This window comes from Salvelinus alpinus, chromosome 22 (genome assembly GCF_045679555.1).
Source record: "Salvelinus alpinus chromosome 22, SLU_Salpinus.1, whole genome shotgun sequence".
In the NCBI taxonomy this organism is placed as follows: domain Eukaryota; kingdom Metazoa; phylum Chordata; class Actinopteri; order Salmoniformes; family Salmonidae; genus Salvelinus; species Salvelinus alpinus.
In genome coordinates, this window is record NC_092107.1 from 13,818,176 (window position 1) to 13,846,025 (window position 27,850).

The following is a 27,850-nucleotide window of genomic DNA, read 5'->3' on the forward strand; positions in this document are numbered from 1 at the left end:
CTGGTAATTACTAGTGGGAAACTCTATCAACCCTGAGCTCCGACTTCTCCCACATGCTGATCTCTGACGTCACACCTACTAAGGAAATTACTTTGATAACAGCATTTTCGGCAGTTAAATGCAACCACAAAAAATATAATTTGTTTATAATTTGTGATAGCTGGGGGCATAGTCATTACGCTGGTTCTTTTGCAAAACGAAAGCAAACGGAATGAAACGAGGAGGGATCTAACTGAATTTGTCCAATAGAAACTCTTAACTTCGTTGCATAACACAACTGTTTGCAACTATTTGGACTAATGGTTACAGTTCTACACTTTTAGTTGACACAGCTTGTTGGCCATTAGCCAATCAGTGTTTCTCAATGAGTTCAAAGCACAAGAATGCATCCAACTGGCATTTACGACTTCACGGGTAATTTAACGGGTAATTACCACCTTCCCACTTAGTTACGAGCGCAGCATTAGAAAAGATACGACTAAAAAAATAAACGCAGCATGCAACAATCTTAAAGATTTGACTGAGTTACAGTTCATATCAATTGAAATAAATGTATTAGGCCTTAATCTATGGATTTCACATGACTCCGCACCCACTGGAGAGCACCCCCCCAGACGATCCCGCAGGTGAAGAAGCTGGATGTGGAGGTCCTGGGCTGACTTGGTTACACATGGTCTGCTGTTGTGAGGCCGGTTGGACGTACTGCCAAATTCTCTAAAATTACGTTGGAGACGGCTTATGGTAGAGAAATTAACATAAAATTCTCTGGCAACAGCTCTGGTGGACATTCCTGCAGACAGTATGCCAATTGCACACTTCTTCAAAACTTGAGACATCTGTGGCATTGTGTTGTGTGACAAAACTGCACATTTTAGAGTGGCCTTTTATTGTCCACAGCACAAGTTGCACCTGTGTAATGATCATGCTATTTAATCAGTTCCTTGATATGCCACACCTGTTCCTTGATATGCCACACCTGTTCCTTGATATGCCACACCTGGATTATCTTGGCAAAGGAGAAATGCTCACTAACAGGGATGTAAACAAATTGAGAGAAATGTTTTTGTGCGTACTGTATGGAACATTTCTGGGATCTTTTATTTCAGCTCATGAAACCAACACTTTACATGTTGTGTTTATATTTTTGTTCAGTATATATACAACCAGGAGGGGAAGTAGGGCGTTAGTTTCGGCAGGGAGGAAAAAGTGAAAATGTCCACGAAAACAAGACCACGAAGTGAGAAATTTGTGTCGAATTTGGTCAACAAAAAATGGTTTTACTAATTTGCTACATGAGGCTCATTTGATTGAATATAAGTTTCATAATGGTTAGGTTGTAAGGAATGCACTGATTTAAGTGGACGCACGTGGCATTTAGCCAGCTTTGGAAAAAAATGACTTTATATCGAAGTTGTGCCGGTTGTTCACACGCGTATCTGCCCTCTCATTGGCTAGAAAGGTCCCACCTGATCTCGCCTCCTCCCGCCTGCCTTCCATCTTTGACGACATGCATTTCCATTGTTAGAGCGGTCACTCGACTATCTTGTCAATATAATAGAAAATCTTTGACCCACCTCTCAATAACTAATTACCTGCCAATCACCCACACCTGTGAGCAATCAATTATCAAGCCTTGCTTGTTCTTCAAGCACCTGGTCCTAGCTACTGCCCCTAGCAGTGGGATGTGTATAGTGGAAAATGGTCTGTCTAACTGTGCCCTCAGCACTAAACTACCTCATTCCTAAAATAATCTCAGAAATGAACCCAATTCAAGAGTTACAATGTTACAAAAGATAAAAAATAGTGTTACAAAAGCATTGCGGGGGAAAAAATGCAAGAAGCATAGCTACTCATTTACATCTTAACTTTATTTATCTATTAATTCATAAATATTTATATCTTTCTTCTATACAGGTTTATTTCTCAATACAATCTTTTACAGACGTACATAGATCATACATTATGTAGGCTCGAGAGGTACAAGGTAGCGATTTTAACATCATCTTCATTGGATATTTTGGCGAAGTACAACACGAGAGAAGGTCACTTCACAGACACAAGTTGAAGCACAGGTTACACACATTGGCATGCACACACTCATAAAGTCCGACACTGCTACTTCTGTTCATAATGTACACACGCACACACTCATGTATGCACGCTTGCACATACACACGCAAGGTATGCACGCTCACACGTCCACCAATCCTGAGTTAAAATACTATTTGAAATCCTTTCAAATACTTCAGATTTGATTGCCTGGTTCAATAGAACAAATAGAATAGTCGCAAACCCCGCCCATCTGGCACTGGACAGGCTAAAACAAACCCCGCCCATCTGGCACTAGACAGGCTAAAACAAACCCCGCCCATCGGGCACTAGGCAGGCTAAAACAAACCCCGCCCATCGGGCACTAGACAGGCTAAAACAAACCTTTCCCATCTGGCACTAGACAGGCTAAAACAAACCCCTCCCATCTGGCACTAGACAGGCTAAAACAAACCCCACCCATCTGGCACTAGACAGGCTAAAACAAACCCCGCCCATCTGGCACTAGACAGGCTAAAACAAACCCCGCCCATCTGGCACTAGACAGGCTAAAACAAACCCCTCCCATCTGGCACTAGGCAGGCTAAAACAAACCCCTCCCATCTGGCACTAGACAGGCTAAAACAAACCCCTCCCATCTGGCACTAGACAGGCTAAAACAAACCCCTCCCATCTGGCACTAGGCAGGCTAAAACAAACCCCTCCCATCTGGCACTAGACAGGCTAAAACAAATCCCTCCCATCTGGCACTAGGCAGGCTAAAACAAACCCCTCCCATCTGGCACTAGACAGGCTAAAACAAACCCCTCCCATCTGGCACTAGACAGGCTAAAACAAACCCCTTCCATCTGGCACCAGGCAGGCTAAAACAAACCCCTCCCATCTGGCACTAGACAGGCTAAAACAAACCCCTCCCATCTGGCACCAGGCAGGCTAAAACAAACCCCTCCCATCTGTCACTAGGCAGGCCAAAGAAAACACAAACTATTTGAAAGATTCCCTATAGTATTTGAACCCAGGTCTGAGGCACGCACAGGCATACAGTAATGCGTTCAAGAGAGTAGACAGGTATTCACAGAACAAAGAGACATACACCGATACCAAGACTCACTTAATACACACGTACATGCCATATTTTTACTCCCATTCCAACACACAACAGATGATTTGGTAGAGAGTAAAGACAGATGATACCTGTTTCAGACATAACCTTGAGGACTGAGCGATGGAAATGAAAATAGTTGTGATCGATATTTGGTTCCCACTATAAGTAATTAACATGTAAATGGTGTTTTACATATTAAGAAACTAAATCAAACTAAATCAGCATGTCAATTTTTGGTAAATGACATGAAAGCATACATAGATTTGACAGCAATAATTATTATTTAAAATAAATATATATATGTATATTGCAATAATATAACCCACGACTCCTTCTAATCTGCACAGGGTAGCTTCTTCCCATGTTCCTTCCATTTTTTTTCTGACACACACACACACAACAGAGCCTTCCATACTGCAACTCAAGAATCCCCCCACATACGACTGGACAAAGCCCTGTGTTCTCTTCTGAACTTGTCTCTATGTTCCCCAACAACCTGGATATGCTTACAGAGCAGAATCAGTACTGCAGTGCGTCATACTACACCAACATACAGCGCTTCACCGTGTGGAGATGCTCTGACATTCATCAAGGCCCTTCATAGGTTCAGCCATCCCATTCAGAAACACTGACAAGCTCCCACCAAGTCATCCTAAAACATGACAACAGCTCACATCTGGAAATACCTGTAGAAATATCCATGGAACATTTGGCTTCATTTAGACATGTAAAAAGATTCCTGGATTTTGCAGTCAATGTCCGGCTAAATATCTGAAAGCAGAACTCATGAAACAAGGATCGAAGGTCAAATGAAGCCGTGAGATGTTTGTTTGTGATATAAAAGTGGACCTGACAGAACAGAGACAAGGAAGAGTGCGTATGTTTATGAATCATACTGAATGGATGGATTCCAATTGTAACAGTACACATGTCATTGTGCTGTGGCATCTAAAACCCTCTGTCTGGTGGTTGAAATGCTCTGACCGGCATGGGCCAGTATGAAAACAGTGACGCCATTAGCCGCTAACGGTTAGCTAACAGAATGAGCCAGGAGGGAGATGACGGGAGGAGGGGTGGGACGCTGCAGACAGTGTGGCCCGGCACTCCACCTCACCCCTGGGGTCAGTGGGATGGACGGGGTGCCTTAGTGCTGAAGTCTGCTGTGGGGGTTCTGGAGGAGAAGCGGGGGAAGGGACGAACCCTCCCCGTCCTGCAGTTGTGCTCTATGTCCAGCAGAGGGGGGTGTAGTCCACCGGGCCTGGTCAGACCACTGGGTCAGACGGCGTGGGTGATGGTAATGTCACTGTGAGGCCCACTGGGTACAGGGGTGATGCCCTTGAGGAGACGCTGAGGGATAAGGAAGGGAGGAAGAGAAAAGAGAGGGGTAGGAAGGAACACCGGGGTTATTTCATGTCAGCCATTGTAATTGCGTGTTGGGTTCCCCTTGTAACAGTCCGGTTAAACTACAAGTTATCTTGTGGAATCACAGAGATCTCTCGTTGTGGTTCTATATTCCGAACAACATGCAAATTGGCACATTGGCTGTTAGCCTATCCAGCACAGTGTCAAAGCTATGTAGCGAGACCATCCCTTCGCGCCACTCATAAGTTGGGACTTTCCCGTGTCTGCTTCCGTTGAAAGTGACTGATTTCTGGTAGCCTGAGCGCAATAAGTAGTGCCTGGTATAGCTGCGGCGTAACCCGACAGATTACTCTTATTGAGCGCTGTCACACAGACTTCATGTCATCCTGACCTCGCTCTGATCCGTCTGTCTACGATCACTGGCCGCAGCAGCAGGTTAGGCATACAACGCTCACACACGTAACGCACACACACTAACACAGATGTACGACCAGAACACCACACGTAACACACCCCCCCCCCCCCCCCCTGCTGACACTGTCTTTCAGTACCATTGTGCGGTGAGGCACTGGGGCAAACACTGGGCTTATTGGATGACAGGTTTATCAAAGGCAGGGAGAGGAGGGAGGAAGGTGCTGTGTGTACCATGCTGTTTGATGTCTGTCTGTCTGTCTTCTCAAACAAGGGGCTGTTTTCTGGCTTGGCAACGTGACAGTGTGCAGGTGCCGCGGTGTCTGTCGCTTGTCTATGTTTGCGTGTGTGTATGGAAGCCTTGTATTTCTACTCTCTGCATCTCTCCTTTTGATTGTGTCCTCTGTTAGTAGCCTGGTGATGGCAGGGGGAGGGGACGGAAGGGGGACTGGAGGGGGAGAGGCCCTCCCCAAGCCCTCTGGAGGCTCTTACCTGTTTAAAGGTCCCTTTGGCAGTGAGCAGGTGGTACACCATGTAGGCTGGTACACAGATGAAGGAGGACACTCCGATGCAGTAGCCCAGAACAGTTGTCCAAGGTGGGTAGACGTAGTCAAACAACTTGACCTCCGGGGGGAATGCCAGGAAACTGACAATGATGAACTGAGGAGAGATGAGACATAGAGGTGGTGGTGTTTCAAACAGGTACAGTTGAAGTCGGAAGTTTACAAACACCTAAGCCAAATACATTTAAACTCAGTTTTTCACAATTCCTGATGTTTAATCCTAGTAAAAATTCCCTGTCTTAGGTCAGTTAGGATCACCACTTTATTTGAAGAATGTGAAATGTCAGAATAATAGCAGAGAGAATGATTTATTTCAGCTTTTATTTCTTTCATCACATTCCCATTGGGTCAGAAGTTTACATACACTCAATTAGTATTTGGTAGCATTGCCTTTAAATTGTTTAACTTTGGTCAAACGTTTCAGAAGCCTTCCACAAGCTTCCCACAATAGTCGGGTGAATTTTGGCCCATTCCTCCTGACAGAGCTGGTGTAACTGAATCAGGTTTGTAGGATCCTTGCTGGCACTTGCTTTTTCAGTTCTGCCCCAAATTTTCTATAGGCATGAGGTCAGGGCTTTGTGATGGCCACTCCAATACCTAGACTTTGTTGTTCTTAAGCCCTTTGCCACAACTTTGGAAGTATGCTTGGGGTCATTGTCCATTTGGAAGACACATTTGCGACCAAGCTTTAATTTCCTGACTGATGTCTTGAGATGTTGCTTCAATATATCCACATAATTGTCCTTTCTCATGATGCCATCTATTTTGTGAAGTGCACTAGTCAGCAACTTCACAAGGTCCTTTGCTGTTGTTCTGGGATTGATTTGCATTTTTCGCACCAAAGTACGTTCATCTCTAGGAGACAGAACGCGTCTCCTTCCTGAGCGGTATGACGGCTGCGTTGTCCCATGGTCTTTATACTTGCGTACTACTGTGTGTACAGATGAACGTGGTACCTTCAGGCGTTTGGAAATTGCTCCCAAGGATGAACCAGACTCGTGGAGGTCTACAATGTTTTTTCTGAGGTCTTGGCTGATTTCTTTTGATTTTCCCATGATGTCAAGCAAAGAGGCACTGAGTTTGAAGGTAGGCCTTGAAATACATCCACAGGTACACCTCCAATTGACTCAAATGATGTCAATTAGCCTATCAGAAGCTTCTAAAGCCATTACATAATTTAAAAGGAATGTTCCAAGCTGTTTAAAGGCACAGTCAACCCACTGGAATTGTGATACAGTGAATTACAAGTGAAATAATCTGTCTGTAAGCAATTGTTGGAAAGATTACAATGTAGATGTCCTAACCGACTTGCCAAAACTATAGTTTGTTAACAAGAAATTTGTGGAGTGGTTGAAAAACGAGTTTTAATGACTCTAACCTAAGTGTATGTAAACATCCGACTTCAACTGAATGTACAGCGTCTCTCTCTCTCTCTCTCTCACTCTCACTCTCACTCTCACCAGTAGGAAGATTGGGCAGATGGCCACCCAGCACACCCTCCAGAACAATCCAGGAGAGAAGCCCAGCATCATATGGACATCAGCACAGAAACGACTTGTGCCTGAAAATGGACACAAAGACACAGAATTAAACACATGCAAACACAAACACTTTAGTGTCTCAATATGGAATCGCCTTATCCATTGTTTTATTGTCCCAAATGAGACATGTCTAGTGCAGTCAGGTTACAAACCAATCACCAATCACCTACATCCATTAAATCAAAAATTAAAAAGCTGATTCCAAAGAATGTCAGACTATGTGGGCCTTGTTAGCAATATCATCGTCAGTTTACCGTAGAACCAGGAAACGGCGATGACTTCTAGGAAGACGACAGTGATGACAGCAGGTCCCGTGGCGTACTCCTCAAACAGTTTCACCACAAACGCACCTCCCTAAAACAAAGTTCCAGAGAAATGCATGGGTGTTGGGAAGCAAGCTATAGAGACTATAGAGACATTTCTGCAGTATATACCACTGATGTTCCAGCTTATTTTCGACTTATTTCGCGACAGCATTGCTTCATGCCAATCAGGAGATTCTGGACATTGCTAAATAACCAGCAAAAAAACAGATTGGATGAAAGTATAATAACCTGGGTAATGAGCCAAGGGGACTGAGGCTGGCTGGAGTGGGACTGAGGCTGGCTGGAGTGGGACTGAGGCTGGCTGGAGTGGGACTGAGGCTGGCTGGAGTGGGACTGAGGCTGGGTGGAGTGGGACTGAGGCTGGCTGGAGTGGAACTGAGGCTGGGTGGAGTGGGACTGAGGCTGGCTGGAGTGGGACTGAGGCTGGGTGGAGTGGGACTGAGGCTGGCTGGAGTGGGACCGAGGCTAGGTGGAGTGGGACCGAGGCTGGCTGGAGTGGGACTGAGGCTGGCTGGAGTGGGACTGAGGCTGGCTGGAGTGGGACTGAGGCTGGCTGGAGTGGGACTGAGGCTGGCTGGAGTGGGACTGAGGCTGGCTGGAGTGGGACCGAGGCTAGGTGGAGTGGGACCGAGGCTGGCTGGAGTGGGACTGAGGCTGGCTGGAGTGGGACTGAGGCTGGCTGGAGTGGGACTGAAGCTGGCTGGAGTGGGACTGAGGCTGGGTGGAGTGGGACTGAGGCTGGCTGGAGTGGGACCGAGGCTAGGTGGAGTGGGACCGAGGCTGGCTGGAGTGGGACTGAGGCTGGCTGGAGTGGGACTGAGGCTGGCTGGAGTGGGACTGAGGCTGGCTGGAGTGGGACTGAGGCTGGCTGGAGTGGGACCGAGGCTGGCTTGAGTGGGACTGAGGCTGGCTGGAGTGGGACCGAGGCTGGCTGGAGTGGGACCGAGGCTGGCTGGAGTGGGACTGAGGCTGGGTGAAGTGGGACCGAGGCTGGGTGGAGTGGGACTGAGGCTGGGTGGAGTGGGACCGAGGCTGGGTGGACTGGGACCGAGGCTGGATGGACTGGGACCGAGGCTTGGTGGAGTGGGACCGAGGCTGGGTGGAGTGGGACCGAGGCTGGGTGGAGTGGGACTGAGGCTGGGTGGAGTAGAACTGAGGATGGGTGGAGTGGAGACTCACGTAGGTGAGGGTGGAGAGCGCTCCCAGGTAGCAGACACACACCAGGCCCAGGACAAACCACTCCCTCCTCCTAGACAACAACTGGGGGAACTCATCCAGCATGGCTGTGATCACCCCCTCCAGACCGGCAAACTACACAGGAAGACAAGAAGGGAGAGACATTAAACTGAAATTAAATTGAGAGAGAAGGAGTCAGTAGAGGAGTAACTCAGAGGAGGAAGGGAGAGAGAAAAGGAGAGACAGGTGGAGAGTGATGAGCGAGAGAGACAGGTGGAGAGAGACAGGTGGAGAGTGATGAGCGAGAGAGACAGGTGGAGAGAGACAGGTGGAGAGTGATGAGCGAGAGAGACAGGTGGAGAGAGACAGGTGGAGAGTGATGAGCGAGAGACAGGTGGAGAGAGACAGGTGGAGAGAGACAGGTGGAGAGTGATGAGCGAGAGAGACAGGTGGAGAGAGACAGGTGGAGAGAGACAGGTGGAGAGAGACAGGTGGAGAGTGATGAGCGAGAGAGACAGGTGGAGAGAGACAGGTGGAGAGAGAGGTGGAGAGTGATGAGTGAGAGAGACAGGTGGAGAGAGACAGGTGGAGAGAGACAGGTGGAGAGTGATGAGCGAGAAAGAGAAAAATAATAATTGCGCAGCTATAGAAAATCACAAAAAACAGGCAAACCCAGACAGAAAGATCCTCAGACACAAACTGTTCCTTCAGCATCCGTTCTGTTGTCAGTAACCCCGCCCCCCCTTCTAAGCTCAGAGCCTGATTGGATGAATACACACTCAACACAACCTGAGAGCCTGGGTTAAATGAATTAGCACACACAATAGAAGTACATTTATGTAAGAACGGAGAACTGATCAAAAACAGACAATCAATTTGAGAACCAGTCTAATAATTCTGTGAGATTACCGCGCCTGTATGCACGTGTGTGTGCGCGCATGCGCACGTGCATTTGTACATATGTATTCATCTGTGCGCGCACGTGTGTGTGTGTATATATGCCACTGACCGTGCTGTCCAGCCCCAGCATGATGATCATGAGGAAGAAGATGATGGCGAAGAAGGTGGCAGCGGGCATATTGGCGATGGCTTCAGCATAGATGATGAACAGCAGACTGGGACCTGGCAGAAGAGACAGACAATCAACATATTAGGAAAGGGAACACACACACACGCGTGGTGGAAATGTGGCATCTTAACTGTCCTCTTGCATGTTTGAAAGCACTTAAGGGATTGTAATTATTTCCATACGGGCCCCTGAGGATTTTATATGTGGTGTTGGGCCTTGATCAGAAAGGAATAGAGGACAATTAGTCCTGTCTTGATGTATGCACGTGTAACTAGAACCGTAGCAGGGAATTTGTTATGACCGTGTGTCTTACGTTAGGATTCTCCACAGTCTGGTCTGTACTCACTTGCCAGATTTCAGTTACTGTCTGAATTCAGATAACCTGTGAACTATCTGGGCTTGTATGTCTAAAGTGTCTCAGAGTAGGAGAGCTGATCTAGGATCAGTTTTCCATTAAAGGTCCAATGCAGCTGTTTTTTTTATCTCAATATCAAATAATTTCTGGGTAACAATGAATTACCTTACTGTGATTGTTTTCAATTAATTGGTCCCCAAAAAAGTAGCTTGAGAAATTTCTCAAGCAAGAATTTAGCGAGGACTGTCTGGGAGTGTTCTGAGTGGGGAGGGGAAAACTGAAAAGTAGCTGTTATTGGCAGAGAGGTTTGGAACTCTCTTTCTTATTGGTCAATACAAACACAGGAAAATCACATGTTTGACTGCACTGGGCCTTTTAAGATCATATTGTATAAGATTACAAGGGAAGGGGGAGGACACCTGATCCTAGACCAGCATTCCTACTCTGAGACGCTTTGTGAATACGGGCCCTGATGTAAAAAATAATAATAATACTTTTTAAAATCATACAACAACTGCTGGATATGAAAAATAGATTTGATTGATTGATTTACCAGCATCCTTGGCTACGGTCTCCACACCTATTTTGCGCATCTCAGCCATGTAGCCGAGCACGGTAAAGATGACAAACCCAGAGAGGAAACTGGTCAGGCAGTTCACAGAGCTGGTCAGCAATGCATCCCTGAGAGAGTGAGTGAGAGTGAGTGAGTGAGTGAGTGAGTGAGTGAGTGAGTGAGTGAGTGAGTGAGTGAGTGAGTGAGTGAGTGAGTGAGTGAGTGAGTGAGTGAGTGAGTGAGTGAGTGAGTGAGTGAGTGAGTGAGTGAGTGAGTGAGTGAGTGAGTGAGAGAGAGAGAGAGAGAGAGAGAGAGAGAGAGAGAGAGAGAGAGGTAAAGGGATGGTGAGAGGGGGGAGAGAAAAGGAGGGAGGTAGAGAGAGAGGGGTAGAGAGAGAGGGGTAGAGAGCGAGGGCAGAGTGGGGGGGAGAGATAGAGACAGAAAGAGGGGATGAACAGGGAGATAGGAGAAGAAAGAGAGGGAATTAACAACAAGTCACAGGCAAAATAAACCACATGGAGAAAAACATCCCATAAGGCAGGTTCATAAACAGATTGTACTGTATCAAGAGAAATAGAGTCTCACTTGTAACAGTTGTTGTGAAAGGGGTTGTAGCTGGCAAAGGCCAAGAGAACCCCGAAACCTGGCCCCAGAGAGAAGAAGATCTGAGCTGCTGCATCAATCCATACCTGGAGGGAGAGAGAAAGAGAAAGAGAAAGAGAGAGGGTGGATAAGAAAGCGGGAAGAAGACAAACTAGGTATTAGAAAGACATCAGGCAGTATGACTCGGTGTCGGTGTGTTGTATGATGACAAAAGATTGGCTGGAAACCTAAACCAATAGTGGGCCAACTCACTGTGGTGCTGAGTAGTTTCCCCCAATCAGGTTTGAGGTAGAAGACCACACCCCTCCAGGCCCCGGGCAGAGTGGCCCCACGAACGAGCAGCACCAGCAGGACAAGGTAGGGGAAGGTGGCTGTCACCCACACCACCTGAGAGAGAGGGGAGAGAGAGAGGGGTGGGGGAGTGAGAGAGAGAGAGAGAGAGAGATAGAGACAGGGGTGGAGAAGAGAGAGAGAGGGGTGGAGGAGAGAGAGAGGAAGGAAGGAAGGAAGAGATGCAGGGAGCGACAGAGAGAAAGAGAGGGGCACGTATGAATAGAAGACATCAGTGAGAAACAGAGTTCACAGTGTTTACCTAATGTTATCTACTGTTTCTCCATCCCTCCTTCCCCCTCTCCGTCCCCCAGCCATGCTCACCTTGCCAGAGGTCTTGACTCCCTTCCAGATGCTGAAGTAGACGATGGTGAAGATGAACAGGAGGCAGAGAGCCAGCTGCCAACTCACACTGCCAAGCTGGTGCAGCCCTGGAGACATGTGCACCTGCAGTACCTGACGCCTTTACGGAACAGAGTGAGGGATGAGCAAAATGGATGAGGAGCGGATAGGAGGGTAAAGAGAGAGGAGTGAGGAGAGAGGGATGAGGAGGAAGGTGTCAGAGGAGAGGGATAAGGGGATAGGAGGGTATAAAGAGAGAGGAGTGAGGAGAGAGGGATGAGGAGGAAGGTGTCAGAGGAGAGGGATAAGGGGATAGGAGGGTATAAAGAGAGAGGAGTGAGGAGAGAGGGATGAGGAGGAAGGTGTCAGAGGAGAGGGATAAGCGGATAGGAGGGTAAAGAGAGAGGAGTGAGGAGAGAGGGATGAGGAGGAAGGTGTCAGAGGAGAGGGATAAGGGGATAGGAGGGTAAAGAGAGAGGAGTGAGGAGAGAGGGATGAGGAGGAAGGTGTCAGAGGAGAGGGATAAGGGGATAGGAGGGTATAAAGAGAGAGGAGTGAGGAGAGAGGGATGAGGAGGAAGGTGTCAGAGGAGAGGGATAAGGGGATAGGAGGGTATAAAGAGAGAGGAGTGAGGAGAGAGGGATGAGGAGGAAGGTGTCAGAGGAGAGGGATAAGGGGATAGGAGGGTATAAAGAGAGAGGAGTGAGGAGAGAGGGATGAGGAGGAAGGTGTCAGAGGAGAGGGATAAGGGGATAGGAGGGTAAAGAGAGAGGAGTGAGGAGAGAGGGATGAGGAGGAAGGTGTCAGAGGAGATGGATAAGGGGATAGGAGGGTAAAGAGAGAGGAGTGAGGAGAGAGGGATGAGGAGGAAGGTGTCAGAGGAGAGGGATAAGGAGAGAGAGGGGTGAGTGAGGGATAAGGAGAGAGATGGGTGAGAGAGGGGGCGAGGAGATGGAAAGAGAGATGAGGAAAGGGGGGGATCAACCAGGGAAAGGAGAGGGATTGTCGTGAAGAGAGGAATCAGCGAGAGATGAGAGATGAGCGGGAAAAGAAGGTTGAGAAGAGGGGGATGAGACAGAATAACAGAGAAAGGAGTCATTTCTAGGGAAATAGAGTGATCGAGAGAGAATATGAAAGGCATTCATACATCTGGGGGTGGCAGGTTGCTTGCTGCAGATGGATGCGGATAATTCATGATATTTTGAAAGAAAATAAACAGTTGCTCTTGCCAGTATCGCGTGTGTTTATTTAGCATAAGTATCAGCCTCACGGCGAAGGACGCTAAATAAACGGATTGAGCAAGATTTTACTTGATTTCCAGGGTCATAAAAGGTAGAACGTGAAGGGACTAGGCAAGAGATAGATAAAAAAGAAAATGACAAGGATAGAAATTGAAGAAACATATTGTGGATATGTGATGCTGACACAACTGCATAAGGAGACAAGATAACTTGGCAAAAGTAACTTGGCACGGTGAAAGATGATCGAGCGACAAAGATCTATAGCTAGATGCCAGGTTACCAGTTAAGAAAACATACCAGATGGACAGAATGACAAGGTTTATGAAAAAAATGGGAAACACCCTAAAATTGCTGAAATAAGTCAATCAAATGAATGATGAGAGAAGTCAGATTAAGTGTGAGTTCGTTCATGTTGAATAATAATTACCATATAAATGAACACGCACAATGTAAACTTGAGTGGGTTGAGTTACTGACGTGATCTTCCTGTCTGGGTTGGCGCCCCCCCCTTGGTTTGTGCTGTGGTGGAGACCTTTGTGGGCTATACTCGGCCTTGTCTCAGGATTGTAAGTTGGTGGTTGAGGATTTCCCTCTAGTGGTGCGGGGGCTGTGCTTTGGCAAAGTGGGTGGGGTTATATCCTTCCTGTTTGGCCCTGTCCGGGGGTTTCTTCGGATGGGGCCACAGTGTCTCCTGACCGCTCCTGTCTCAGCCTCCAGTATTTATGCTGCAGTAGTTTATGTGTCGGGGGGCTAGGGTCAGTTGGTTACCTGGAGTACTTCTCCTGTCTTATCCAGTGTCCTGTGTGATTTTAAGTATGCTCTCTCTAATTCTCTCGTTCTCTCTTTCTCTCTGAGAACCTGAGCCCTAGGACCATACGTCAGGACTACCGGGCATGATGACACCTTGCTGTCCCCAGTCCGCCTGGCCTTGCTGCTATTCCAGTTTCAACTGTTCTGCCTGCGGTTACGGAACCCCTACCTGTCCCAGACCTGCTGTTTTCAACTCTTAATGATCGGCTATGAAAAGCCAACTGAGATTTATTCCTGATTATTATTTGACCATGCTTGTCACTTATGAACATTTTTGAACATCTTGGCATAGTTCTGTTATAATCTCCACCCGGCACAGCCAGAAGAGGACTGGCCACCCCTCATAGCCTGGTTCCTCTCTAGGTTTCTTCCTAGGTTTTGGCCTTTCTAGGGAGTTTTTCCTAGCCACCGTGCTTCTACACCTGCATTACTAGCTGTTTGGGGTTTTAGGCTGGGTGTCTGTACAGCACTTCGAGATATTAGCTGATGTACGAAGGGCTATATAAAATAAAATTGATTGATTGAAACACACGTGTCAAATATGTAAGTTGAAAATATTGCATGTTAAAAGCACTGTTTGTGTGTGTGTGTAACCACTTTCATAGCCTTTTTTTAGGTAGATGCACAAATAACAGCTGAATGAGACAAGTTTGGGCCAACTAAACATTTTAAGTTCAGGTAACACGTTAACCGAAAAGTAAAAAAGTATCTTTTTTTACCTCCATTCTATCTGCCGGGTCTTCTCCCATCTCCCTCCACCTATCCATATCTACCTTTCATCCACCCATCCAGTCACTGTCCTCTCTGTCTCTCCTCCCTCTCCTCTACCGAGCCCATCATGCCGTCTACCCCTCCGTCCTCTACCGTCTAATGTCCCTGGCAGCCCCCTTTTCCTCGTCCCTCCGTCCTCCTTGCACTTACATGGTCTTGACTTACGTATAGAACTCCTCGGCGGGCGAGGTGGACGTGTTGGTCCAGGTGACGTTGCTGTCGGTGGACAGGTAGCGGAGACAGTTGACCGTGTTCCAGGGGTTGGAGCACGTGGTCCAGGGCAGGGTGGGCCGGAACGACGCCAGCAGGTAGTACAGGGCCCACGCCATGATGGTGTTGTAGTAGAACGCAATGTACAGCGCTATGATGCAGATGGCGAAGCCGATACCTTTCGCAGAAAGGAAAAGGCAACATAAGGTATAATGCATTACAATACAGTTATTATAATGCATCGTCAGACTTGTCATGAACCTGCACAGCGCCTTTATAACGTCCTAGAGTAATTTTTAGATGGTGACGATGATACCTGGTGGAGAGAGAGAGAGAGCGAGAGAGTTTGTGATGGAGAGAAGAGAGTTTGTTTTTCCATTAGAATTAACACAGGTATGAATGAATGAGAGAGGAGGCAGAGAGTGGGGTAGAGCGACAAACGAGGCAAGTGGCGGACCCGGGCATCGAACAAACCAGACTCTGACCGATTGGGAAGAGAGTTTGAGATGAAGGTGTGTTCTGTGTTGTGGCGTTGGTCGGTGATAACTCGCTCCATCCATCACTCAGAGATCTAAACCTATCTATCTATTTTCAAGCTAATTCAAGTCCGACTCAAGTAGGAGATGACATTTGGAAACAACTGGGATTTACATAACATGACGTTTCTAAGCATGCTGGCATTTCCGTGGGAAATGTGACAATTTCCATAACAGAGAGCTGGACATCACCACAACAAGGGGATGCAGAGGCTTTCATGAGGAACGTGCTGTAGGGGTCGGAGAGTTCATATTATCTGTCTCTCAGACATTCACTCATCTATCTGCTGTAACCGGCAGCTAGCTGCTCACTGTCTTTCTGGATCTACCACTCCACTCTTCTCCTCTTTTCCCCCAACTCCCATTCTCCCCTGACTTCCCTTCTCCCCTGACTTCCCTTCTCCCCCTTCTCCCCTGACTTCCCTTCTCCCATTCTCCCCCTTCTCCCCTGACTCCCCTTCTCCCATTCTCCCCCTTCTCCCCTGACTTCCCTTCTCCCATTCTCCCCCTTCTCCCCTGACTTCCCTTCTCCCATTCTCCCCCTTCTCCCCTGACTCCCCTTCTCCCCTGACTTCCCTTCTCCCCTGACTCCTCTTCTCTCCTGACGCCTCTTCTCCCCTGACTTCCCTTCTCCCCTTCTCCCCTTCTCTCCCGACTCCCCTTCTCTCCCGACTCCCCTTCTCTCCCGACTCCCCTTCTCTCCCGACTCCTCTTCTCTCCCGACTCCCCTTCTCTCCCGACTCCTCTTCTCCCCTGACTCCACTTCTCCCCTGACTCCTCTTCTCCCCTGACTCCTCTTCTCCCGACTCCTCTTCTCCCCTGACTCCTCTTCTCCCCTGACTCCTCTTCTCCCCTTTTCTCCCGACTCCCCTTCTTCCCTGACTCATCTTCTTCCCTGACTCATCTTCTCTCCCGACTCCCCTTCTCTCCCGACGCGCCTTCTCTCCCGACGCCTCTTCTCCCCCGACGCCTCTTCTCCCCCGACTCCTCTTCTTCCCCGACTCCTCTTCTCCCCTGACTCCACTTCTCCCCTGACTCCACTTCTCCCCTGACTCCTCTTCTCCCCTGACTCCTCTTCTCCCCTGACTCCTCTTCTCCCCTGACTCCTCTTCTCCCCTGACTCCTCTTCTCCCCTTTTCTCCCGACTCCCCTTCTTCCCTGACTCATCTTCTTCCCTGACTCATCTTCTCTCCCGACTCCCCTTCTCTCCCGACGCGCCTTCTCTCCCGACGCCTCTTCTCCCCCGACGCCTCTTCTCCCCCGACTCCTCTTCTTCCCCTGACTCCTCTTCTCCCCTGACTCCTCTTCTCCCCTGACTCCTCTTCTCCCCTGACTCCTCTTCTCCCCTGACCCCTCTTCTCCCCTGACTCCTCTTCTCTCCTGACTCCTCTTCTCTCCTGACTCCTCCATAACACTTATCAAAATAGTTGACAAGCTTCATTGTGTTAACAAAATTAGTCAAATCCACCCAATCCATCCTCTCCTCTCCTCTCCTCTCCTCTCCTCTCCTCTCCTCTCCTCTCCTCTCCTCTCCTCTCCTCTCCTCTCCTCTCCTCTCCTCTCCTCTTACCCTTGAAGATGGGGCAGATGTGTTTCCAGATGGAGATGCAGCCACTGCGGTGGAACTGCCCCAGTGCCAGCTCCATGTAGAACAGAGGCACGCCGCCGAATACCGCCATCAACATGTAGGGCAGCAGGAAGGCACCTGGGACAACAGGTAGGGGAGTGGGGGAGAGAGAGAGATGGGGAGATAGAGGGGTAGATAAAGAGAGAGAGAGAGAGAGAGCACACGAGAGAGAGAGAGAGAGAGAGGGCACGGAGAGAGAGAGGGCGCGAGAGAGAGAGAGAGAGAGAGAGAGAGAGAGAGAGAGAGAGAGAGAGAGAGCGAGAGAGAGAAGGAAAAAGCGGGGGTTGGGGTATATTGAGTAAAAAACATTTAATTCATGAGTCAAAAATAGAAACTTCACATGTTTCATATATGCACTCTTTGCCAGATTTCTACACACCTTATCGAACAACAACTGACATCAACATCAGGAACATTCAACACTGACCTGTAGCTGACCCTAAAGAGCAAAGGGAATGAGAGGAGGAATTGGAAATGTCAGAGAAAAAAAGACATGGCGAACCCTGGAGAATACCAGGGAGATAGGAGCTTGGCTGGACTGGAGCCTGTCTGTCTCTGTATTTGATTAGGAATTTATATCTGTGTGGTTGACATGAAAGCAAAGATAACTGTTGATTCAGTAGCTGGGACTAGGAGACAGGTTATTAAGCAATGAGAGAGAGAGAGAGAGAGAGAATAGATTGAAGCCACTCTCATAAAAACAGACAATTAATAGTGTTGCTTCTATCAAGTGTCCCCCTGTCTCCATCTCTCTTTCCCTCGCTCCCACTAAACAGAGAAACAGGATATTGCAAAGATTTTATTATTGCAAATTCAATAAAATGGAATCGGAGGCCTGTATTTGATGTGAGGAGGAGAGTTGTAGAAAGGCAGGGAGAACAGCAGAGTTCCCTTGTAAACATCTGGGAACATTAAATGAACATTCATTACAGAAGACACAAGGTTTAACGTGTATGTATTTACCCAGTGCTATTTCTGTCCGAGGTGTAAATGTTCATTTGATCAAAGTTTTGGTTGGTTTGAATGGTCTGTGTTTTCCAGAAGCTTTGTCCGATTTATCTATCTTGCTTTATGGTTCTTTATCTAGCTATATGATTAAGTGTGAAAATATGTTGGGTGGAAAACTATATTGTTACCAGTATACTGTAGATGGTTTAGTTTAATCTGTCAATTTCCTTAACCTCCCTTTTCCCAGATACAGATTCTCTCCTTTCCAGTGTTACTTTCTCCCTCAACCTGGGTTGTGTTCATTAGGCACCAAACTTAAGAAAACAGGCTGAAACAAGGAGGGACTACCTAGACTTGTCCAACAAGAAACGCTTATTTGAGCTTTTTGCAACAGTGTGCTCGAATGAACAGGCCCTGGTCTCACCTCCTCCGTTTTGGTAGCAGATGTAGGGGAAGCGCCACACATTTCCCAGGTCCACGGCGTAGCCAATCACAGACAACAGAAAGTCCATCTTCTTGCTCCAGGTCTCCCGGGGCTGGTCCAGACTGGTCTGCTGGACCACCAGAGTCCTGAGGGCCCCTGCGGGTACACCCCCCGCTCCCTCCTTGGGGCTTGGTGCTGTGGACGTGGGGTACCCGTTGGACACCCCTCCTGACCCCCCACCAGAGTTCACTTTGGGGCCCCCCTTCTCTGCCACCCCTCCGTCCGCCAGCATGAGTCTGCCGTTCTCCTGCGATGACTCCTCCCCTTTCTCTTTCTCTCCTCCTTCGTTCTCTCTGTCCACCATCATTGACTGTTTCATCTCCATGGCGATGGCCGGTGGTTAGGGGCGTGGTGTGGTTGTTAGCGACGACGGTGGACTTGTGGCACGGTGTGATGAGGTGCCCATCAGGGGATGAGGGATATCATAGAGAGAGAGGTGTGGCTGGGCCAGGGGGGACGCTGCTTCTATGACAAACACCAGTGGGGACACGACCTGTACCAGACTGCAACACAAACACAACACCACTTGTGTAATTTACCATTGTGATAACAACAGGACATGTTAAAAATAAAAATGTTTTTGAATTACTTGTGTATTTTGCCTTGAATGGTTTTCCCTTTATTTCAGCTTCTCTGGAATATCCTGAGTGGTTAGTTAACACAGGGAAAGACGGAGACAAATGGGTGAAGACACTGCGACTGACGAGTGATATGTCACTATGGGGTTAAAAGTGTGCAACACTGGGGGAATTGTGAAATCTGAAAGTCCCTGCCAAAGAAGGCCTGAGGGGATTCTGCTGGAACACGTTAGTTTATTTTCTTTCTTGACATTGTTGTAACTGCCCGAAGCTACAATCACATCTGATTTCTTGGGTCTCTATACCTTTGGAGAAAAAATATGAATGTTGAACTTCACCTCATAAATTAGATGAAAATTTAAAAAAATTAAAAGAAATTCAGGCAGCAACAAGATTTGTAAGGAAGAAAAAACAGAAGAAGTACATGGTTTGATAGATGAAATCAATGTGCAGTCTGTGTGTTAAGGCAGGATGGAACAAGTTGATAGGATTTGCGTCCAGAAACCAACTGACTTCCTCTGATTTTGAGACCCTGATAACACATATTCTTCTTGTACCGTACTTAAAAAAAAAAAATGTTTGACTACTTTTTAAATTTATTTTTATGTTTAACTACTTTCCAGCATGGTCAGAGTAGATATTTACCAGTTATATGCAAAAGTATCCAACGGGAGCGTTTCTCCCGTCCTTTCCATTGTGTTCCCTGTTGCCTTTCTCTTCACTGCAACTACCCTTCATTCTGGGGCCTTTTAATGTCAATTATTGAGAATTATCATTTTAATTTCATTTAATCCATATACTGTATATGTTAGACAAAGTATAAGTCTTAGCAATAGACTGGAAAAAGTAGTGTACCAGTGTAATGTAATATTGGTGTAATGTACAGACTCACAATAAAGTAATTTAATTAAGTAGTGTATTCATTCACATTGTTATGAAGCTATTTTCTTCAAACAGGAAAACTGAAATGAAACTGATGAAGGCCGTCTTCAGAAAGATGTAGTTTGTGACAGGGCTCGAAATCAAACCATGTTTTTCTATGTTGGAATTTCACACTGAAAGAAAAAAAATCATAGTGCGTCTTAAAACTTGTATAATGATGACATTTGACAAATATCATAAACACAATTGTATCGACCTTAAAATTTATTAAATAAATTTAAAAAAAATATTAAATATGCACTATATTACATTGACTGAAGATGTACCCAATTTTATTTTTTTGCGTTAACCACATACCCTGCTTAAAAAGTCCCATGATTTGAGTAAGAAACGAGTTAAACTTTGAAAAATGAAGGAAAAAAAAGTTTTGGCGCTAATCTCCTCGTTTATACTCGTTTGCTTCAATTGGAATTTAATGGCAAAGGGAGAGTTAATTCAAATGGAATGCCCTTATCCCAATTAAAAGTAATTGTCCAGCAATCAGTCATGCAGAATGCTCCTATCCAAGCCGCATAAGGCACCTGGACTGACAACAGAGTACATATAGGAGGTGGAAGCAGAGCATTTGATGGATATTCATAAATAAAGATGAGAAAACAAGAGCTGGAAGAAAGAGTGCAAAGTGTAACCCACCAATTAATTAGTTCAAACTAATCAGATAAGTGAAACTTCCTTTAAAGTACCATCTTTTTGAGTCTCTGGGTTGCCGTATAGCGCCTACATTAGCTCAGCACTGAGTAACGTCAAACAACCACTTCATAATCAACGATATCCCAGCTGAGAATGAAATCATTGAACAACATATTTGAAATATCACTGCGATCAGATCCCACAGAATCCTACAAGTTTCTGAAAATAGGTGCAACTTGGAGCTATGAAGAAAAAACACTTTTGTCAAGGTTATCATAGTGTGAGCTTGCAAGAAAGGCATTTCACTGTACTGTACACGTGACATCAAAAACACTATAACATAGGGGGGGGGGGGCATCCAATGTCCGCCACCGACCACTTCACCTTACGTTAACAAAGATCCTGCAACTCTGTCAGTACAGAAGAACACCCACACACACCGAGAGCAACAATTCCGCCAACTCTGAGCATTATTGTTCTGTTACAGAGACAACAAATGATGTATAGTAGAAATACTGAGTAGTGGATAAGGAATCAACTCTAGCCTTCTCTGGAAGCAATTTTTTTTTTTTTTTTAAGATCACAACTTGGGGTTTCTAGCGGGAGTACTTCTTGTTTTCGTGTAAGACAACGAGGAAGCCGAACACCTAAGATGATCTCCATCACTACCACCACTGTATCTAGTCTCTACGGTGCACGAACTCTAGTCGACGTTGCTTCAAATCAGACCATTCAACCCAACGGAACTCTTTTCCCCCTCCTAGAACTTATATGATGCTCTGCCGCTGCATAAACCTTCTAGGATAAGCATGCGCAAACACATCAAGACACACTGTTTGCCCAGTAGAGCACTCAAACCTCTTCCATCATCACACTATAGACACGTTGAAGTTTGGTCTGGCACAAACACATATATGCATAGAACCATGGAGAAACACACACACACACAATGTCCAGAATGCAGCCCTACCGTGCAGCGGTTCCGTAGTTATGTGGGGGTCTGCGTCAGGGTGGTACTCACCACCGTCCCTCTGAAGAACACATACAGACACTCCCCCTGACACCCCTGCTGGAGTCTCTCTCTCTCTCTCTCTCTCTCTCTCTCTCTCTCTCTCTCTCTCTCTCTCTCTCTCTCTCTCTCTCTCTCTCTCTCTTTCTCCCTCCCTCTCTCTCTCTCTCTCTCTCTCTCTCTCTCTCTCTCTCTCTCTCTCTCTCTCTCTCTCTCTCTCTCTCTCTCTCTCTCTCTCTCTCTCTCTCTCTCTCTCTCTCTCTCGGCATCATTTACATCTACGTGGGGAAAAATGTGCAGTATTATATGTATACGGCTACATGCACAAATCATTTTTTTGTTGTTGTTGGACAACCTGGATAAAGTTCCAGACATCTGGTAGCTGCACCGCTATCCGCCTGTCATCGCCGGACTGCAATCTATGCTCCTAATCAGTTATGGAATATTGAAGACAATAAATAGCGGATGATTTACCAAGGCCTTTGTTGGCCTTACCTTACAGAGACCCCTCTCTGTGTTGTTTTAACACCAGCCGTCAAAAGCATCCCCTCGTCCCCATGGCTAGCTGTGAACAAAACACAGAGTATATCCTCAGAGATCATTCTTACTCCGGTACTCTAAATCCCTGACAGACAAATTCACAGGCAGCCTGAGACAACTTTCAGCAGCTCCATAGAGTCTACAGACTGAAAATGTTCAACGGTGATCACTTAGCTGTTCTTATCAGCTGAATCGTTTACCCATGAACTTCATCTGTCACAATACAACCAGGACTGTAGATGAATCATGTTTGACCCGAAACATTAAAAACGTAGGATCCAGAAATAGAAAGCCAGATAGTGCTGCTAAGGGATAAAAAGTCCTGAGAGAGCATGTTGACGAATCTTAACACTAACCCTTACCGAGAACTGCAGTATGTGTTGGTTTAACTAGATAATTGGTTTTCAAGACAGAATAGGAAGACATCTAAGAGTGACATTATGAGCAGCTTGCCGAGCTAATATGCTTATCAAGATGTATTTGAGGGTGAAGGGGTTTCTCTGTCACTCTCAACCGGACGCTATCCTCCTTTCCCATTGACCTGTTGGCCCCCTCTTCCCCCATTTGCAATGGTTGTCTCATCCCACCTGGCAAAATGATTGCCTGGTTTCGCAAACATCTCCAGCCAAAAAGAGGAGTTGAGTTGTAGGCTACGCATTTCCTCTCAAAATAACAAAATATTGTAAACAAAAAGTGAATAATGACATGACGTAATGGGAGTTAGTTTGAAGCACTGGATGAGCAGCGCTGTACGTTACACAGCAACGCAGAAGAACAACAAATAACCAGTCCAAATGCATCTTTAATCTCACTCAGCTCTCCCAACTAAAAATAACAAGCCAATCACCAAGCGGTAGGAAGTAGTCCGCGATAGGAACCCATACGCCGAACGACAGATTGAAGGATAGTGTGCTTATCCCCTGGGAAAGACAACACCCAACACACACACACACACACACACACACACACACACACACACACACACACACACACACACACACACACACACACACACACACACACACACACACACACACACACACACACACACACACACACACACACACACACACACACACACACACACACACACACACACACAAGCAAACAATACAGTAAAACAAGCACTTACAGGAAGCATATCAGAACTACCACTGCCATGGTGCTGTTGGACATTTGATTTGGCAATGTCCACCTCGTGCCCTTCCCAACAAACGCAAACAAAGACCTTTAGGAAGCCATTAGGTATCAGCAGTCTGAAAGACCTTTGCTGCATCTGTCTAAAACACAATCAACTAACACGTGTCCACTCTCCAACCCCCCCTCAGAATATGTTTCCCAGTTCCTTGGTAACTCCCAGATCAGGTGGAATACATCCAGATAAAGAAATGTTTGGAAAATGTCAAGTGTGCCATGCCAGGTAGGTGCACTCCCTCATCTCGCCTCTTCGTTGGTGATGCTCCCCACCATCTCCCGGTATGAACTAGGCAGATCAGGTATGGATACCTAACCTCATCCTGCTGGCTAGAAGATAGCAATGCTATCTATTGTTTCATATGTAAAAAGGTCTACTTCATGGAATTTATGCATTATGATTCCATCCATTTATGGTTACTGAGGCCTCTTGACCCCCTGTAGACTCGAGGACAAGCATCTTAACCGTTGAACTATTTAAAAAGTGTGTCGCGTTTCCTCTGACTAAATGTGGTTCCCACATACAAAATCAGTCATATTGTGTCTTGAGCAACCCCGTGTAGCTTAGTGAAACTGAGGAATAGCTGTCGAACCATCTCTATACATCTCCACCGTAGAGTAGGAAAGGAAAACAAGGATCTATGCAAGGAGGCCAGGACTCCTAACAGCATGGGACAAGTCAGCACTCTCATTAACTCCTGAACCTTCTGACATTCATGTGTGAGCAAGTATGTCTCTGTGTGTGCCACGTGAGAGGTATCTCATTTCTAAGGAAGAAGGACATGTGTAGAATTCAAGGGGAACATACGAGTTGAGAGAGAAAGGCAGACAGAGAGAGAGAGACAGAGATAGAGAGACAGAGAAAGAGAGGTAGAGAGAGAGAGAGGTAGGTAGGGCGGGAGGGCGATAGAGACAGGCAGAGAGGGAGATCGATCGAGAAGGTAAGATTAGCCAGAAAACACAAGAGGACCAGGGGATACTGTAGGGAGGGAGGGAGCCATGGGACCATTTCATCTCTTCAATTACAATCACCGGCAGCTGCCCTCTATCAGCAAGTTAGGAGCCTAATCTCTTAATCTCCCTGCCCTCTTCCACCTCTCTCTCTCCTTCCCTCCCCTCCTCTCACTCTCTCTCTGTTCCCTCCTCCCCATCTCACTCTCTCTGTTCCCTCCTGCCCCTCTCCCCCTGCCTTCTTCCCCCTCACTCTCTCCTCCTCCTCTCACTCTCTCTCCATGCCCTCCTCCCCCTCTCACTCCCTCCCTCCCTGCCTTCCATCTCCCTCCCCATTTTCATTTACCAGAAGTTCTTATCCAGAGCGACTTAGTCAGTGTGTTCAACGAAGCTAGATAAAAACTACCGCGTATCGTTTCTCTCCCTCTCACTGCCCTCCCTACTATCTTGCAGAGAACGGAAATGTGTCTTTTTGCTTACAACCCAACCCCCTGAGACACTCTCTCTCCCCACTATCTCTCTGTCCGTCCTCTACTTCTTCTCTCTCACCCTCCTCTTCAGTCTCTCCTCTCCCTCTAGGCCCTCGGTCTGTCTGGACAGAGTACTTCTCGTCAACACAACGGGCTGGGATTGTCCCGGCTGACGCGGCTCAGGGAGAGAAGAGCTCCCTCTGGTACAGCTCAGAGGAACTGCACTCACTCGGTCTCACCATTACAGCAACACAGGGCTGGGATTAAAGGTGCTGTTCAATTAGAGACAAACATATAGAACGTATTGCGGTCCTTATAGCAAGACTCATTGAAAATCCAACCACTGTCATACACAACCATGGTATATGATTTGGAGGTTGAATAATAGAACAACTAATCGGCAATAATCCCCAGCAGATATGAAGGCACTAGCTGGACCCTGTCAAACAGGCCTACAGTAATCTCCATTGATTCTCCCTGGTGAGTTTCCCAACACTAAACAGCAAGACCATCCAAGTTTGAGAGCCGATAATTTACAGATATGGAACCATTACTTTGTGGCTGTTTGAGAGGCTGAGAAAAAAACGTATGTTGTTGTGTACTCATACAGTATGTATTATATCCTAGTTAACATTTTCTTTCAGTATTTCATTCTATTCCCTGTACATAGACCCATACGAATGTGTGTTAGTCTTGGTCCGGGACTGTGGAAAAAATTTGGTGGAATTGGAACAAAAGCAATTCTACTGTAGCAATAGGTCAGGTCCAAGCTGTGGATAGTTTAGAATGGTGGCTGAGAGGGAGAAAGAGAGGTGTGTCCTACCTGGGGTGAAGTGGGGTGCTGCTGGGACTAGCGACCAGCTCTGCTGTCCATAGACGTCCAGCTCACTCCCAGTCCCGACTCAGCATCCCGGAGAGGCAGGGCACGGATACACACTGGACAGAGCTGGACTTCCCCAAGGCCACATTCTACTTTGCCTTGATTAGACAGACAGACGCACGCACGCAAGCACGCACGCACACACACACACACACACACAGCTTTTGCCAGTGCAGGGATCCCTTGCTCTTAATCCAAGACGCATATTTCTGAAAGGGAAAGAAAGAGCCTGGCTGAGTGGCAGTGGGGCTATCCCTGACTCCAATTACCTGCATTAGACTATCATACACCATGTGTGTGTGTGTGTGTGTGTGTGTGTGTGTGTGTGTGTGTGTGTGTGTGTGTGTGTGTGTGTGTAACGAACGCCCCCTTTGTCAGGGTTAAGTCTCTAGGGTAGGGACTTCCAAGTACAGTCACTAGAGGACCACAGAGAGAGAGAGTCACACACAGAAGACAACACAGTCATTGTAATCATGACTACTTTTACACAGAGATACTCACAACGCCTCACTCTTAACCAGTGTGGGGGTGCTGCTGCGAGTGCGAGTCACTCCAATCTGTTTCCAAGCTGCGGTAGGTTAATCCCCATCTCTCTCACACACACACACACACACACACACACACACACACACACACACACACACACACACACACACACACACACACACACACACACACACACACACACACACACACACACATACGCCAGAAGAAGAAGCAGAGAGATAAATAAACCAGAACAATCCATCCTCTGCAGAGGGTTTTAAGTTGGTGTGAAACAAAGGCATTAGGACTTTGAGCCCAGATAAATCCTCGGTAGTGGCGTAAAGTCTCGGTAGTAGTGACGTCAGGACATCTACCAGTCCATCAGAGCCAAGGGAGAATTGAAGGGTACAATATGAGTCTTGAATAAGTGGGCTGTGTGTGTATTAAGTGTTGAATGAGTCACCATCCAGACTCCCATCACGATCAGGTCAGTCAGACAAAGCCATGAAAAGATGAAGTGGAATTTCTTGGAATCTCTCTCTGGGAACACAGGGGGAGGCTAAACTACAAAGCTACATATTTGCTGCTCAGTGCTGCCAAGGAAAAGGTACAGCACCTAAAAGCCCCTTAACAGCCTCTCTACTACATCTCAATCCTGGGCCCAGCTGGCCCCAAAGCCCCTCACATGGAAACTAACTCTGTGTGTGTGTTCATGATGGAGTGTGTGTGTGTGACTCTCATCTCTTAAAGCCAGGGGCTCCAGCAGCCTACGTGAAAAAAACACGCCATGACCTCCAAACTCTTAACGCTGCTAAACATACCAAACAAACTCAACGGAGAGATTATCAACCTCCCAGAGGAAATAGTGAAACAAGAGATCTGACAGCTTTACTGTCTTGCTCCTCTATTGCGTTTAGTCATACAAGCCTCTAAGTAGGTGTGCTGATCTAGGATCAGGCCCCCCCCCCCCCCCCCCCCGTCCACTGAATATGTATTTTTCCATTATGATCTAAAAGGCTAAACTGATCCGAGATCAGCACTCCTCCTCTGAGACTTGAGATGATCCATAAACAGGAACCTAAGGTGAGAGGGCTGTCAGTACGGACCTGAATGGTTCTCACCTCCACGTGTTCCACTTATACAGTGCTCCCTACATACAGGAGAAATCTGCACTGGGACATTCATAGCTACGACAATAACAAGTCTCTTATGTGCCAACAGGGGAGACCTGGTGAAAAGTGAGACAGGGGTTGTGACGCAAATGAAGGAGCCAAGAGAGAAAGCCAGTGGACCACGGAGGGAAAGGAAGGTGGACTTTTACACACGCTCTGTGTTCATGTTTGTGTGTAGCTCAACGGTAAGGGACACACACGCACTCTCCCTCTCTTCCGTCTGACCCCATGGGAAATGTACTGCCCCTGTGTTCGGCCACTCAGGAGGGTTGGAATTCAGGGGTCGGGGTCAATTGCCGGCCGTTCCTGCGTTTGTCGGTTCGGGGGATCTCTGGGAGTTGTAATGATTTAATAGTGGGGTGAGAGGAGTGGCGGGTGGCTGTGGTACGCTTCACACGGCTGGGATTCCAGGGGACTGAGCTGACCCCTCCCGACCCCCACCCTCCGAGCTCCAGCCTGCCGGCCCTTCTGTCACCTCATTCCAGGCAGAGCTCACAGTAAAGCAGGGCATACGGTGAGGAGCAGCAGTGGCAAGTTCACAGGGGGGAGCTTGTGCGTAAACACTGATGTCTCTATCCACATGAGC

General features: G+C 47.1%; 1 protein-coding gene across 10 annotated transcripts; it reads right to left on the reverse strand.

Annotated features, from left to right (window-relative positions):
• Positions 1-1,847: 1,847 nt before the first annotated feature.
• On the reverse strand, positions 1,848-27,063 carry LOC139549037 (sodium-dependent serotonin transporter-like). Of its 10 annotated transcripts, none has more exons than XM_071359097.1 (16): positions 21,533-21,652; positions 19,636-20,045; positions 19,002-19,055; positions 18,353-18,915; positions 16,924-17,058; positions 14,773-14,995; positions 11,768-11,906; positions 11,366-11,500; positions 11,096-11,199; positions 10,511-10,638; positions 9,543-9,655; positions 8,537-8,668; positions 7,286-7,385; positions 6,951-7,051; positions 5,420-5,587; positions 1,848-4,501 (listed from the first exon to the last, which is right to left on the reverse strand). In XM_071359097.1, exons 4-16 carry the CDS (start codon positions 18,735-18,737, stop codon positions 4,430-4,432), a joined length of 1,935 nt encoding a protein of 644 aa, XP_071215198.1. In that variant the 5' UTR covers positions 18,738-18,915; positions 19,002-19,055; positions 19,636-20,045; positions 21,533-21,652; the 3' UTR covers positions 1,848-4,429. The 10 variants fall into 10 exon arrangements, with proteins under 10 accessions (XP_071215198.1, XP_071215199.1, XP_071215195.1 ...); XM_071359098.1 differs by lacking the exon at positions 21,533-21,652 and having other exon boundaries at positions 19,636-19,736; positions 19,919-21,524; XM_071359094.1 differs by lacking the exons at positions 19,002-19,055; positions 19,636-20,045; positions 21,533-21,652 and adding exons at positions 25,550-25,815; positions 26,108-27,063.
• Between the last annotated feature and the right edge of the window lie 787 nt (positions 27,064-27,850).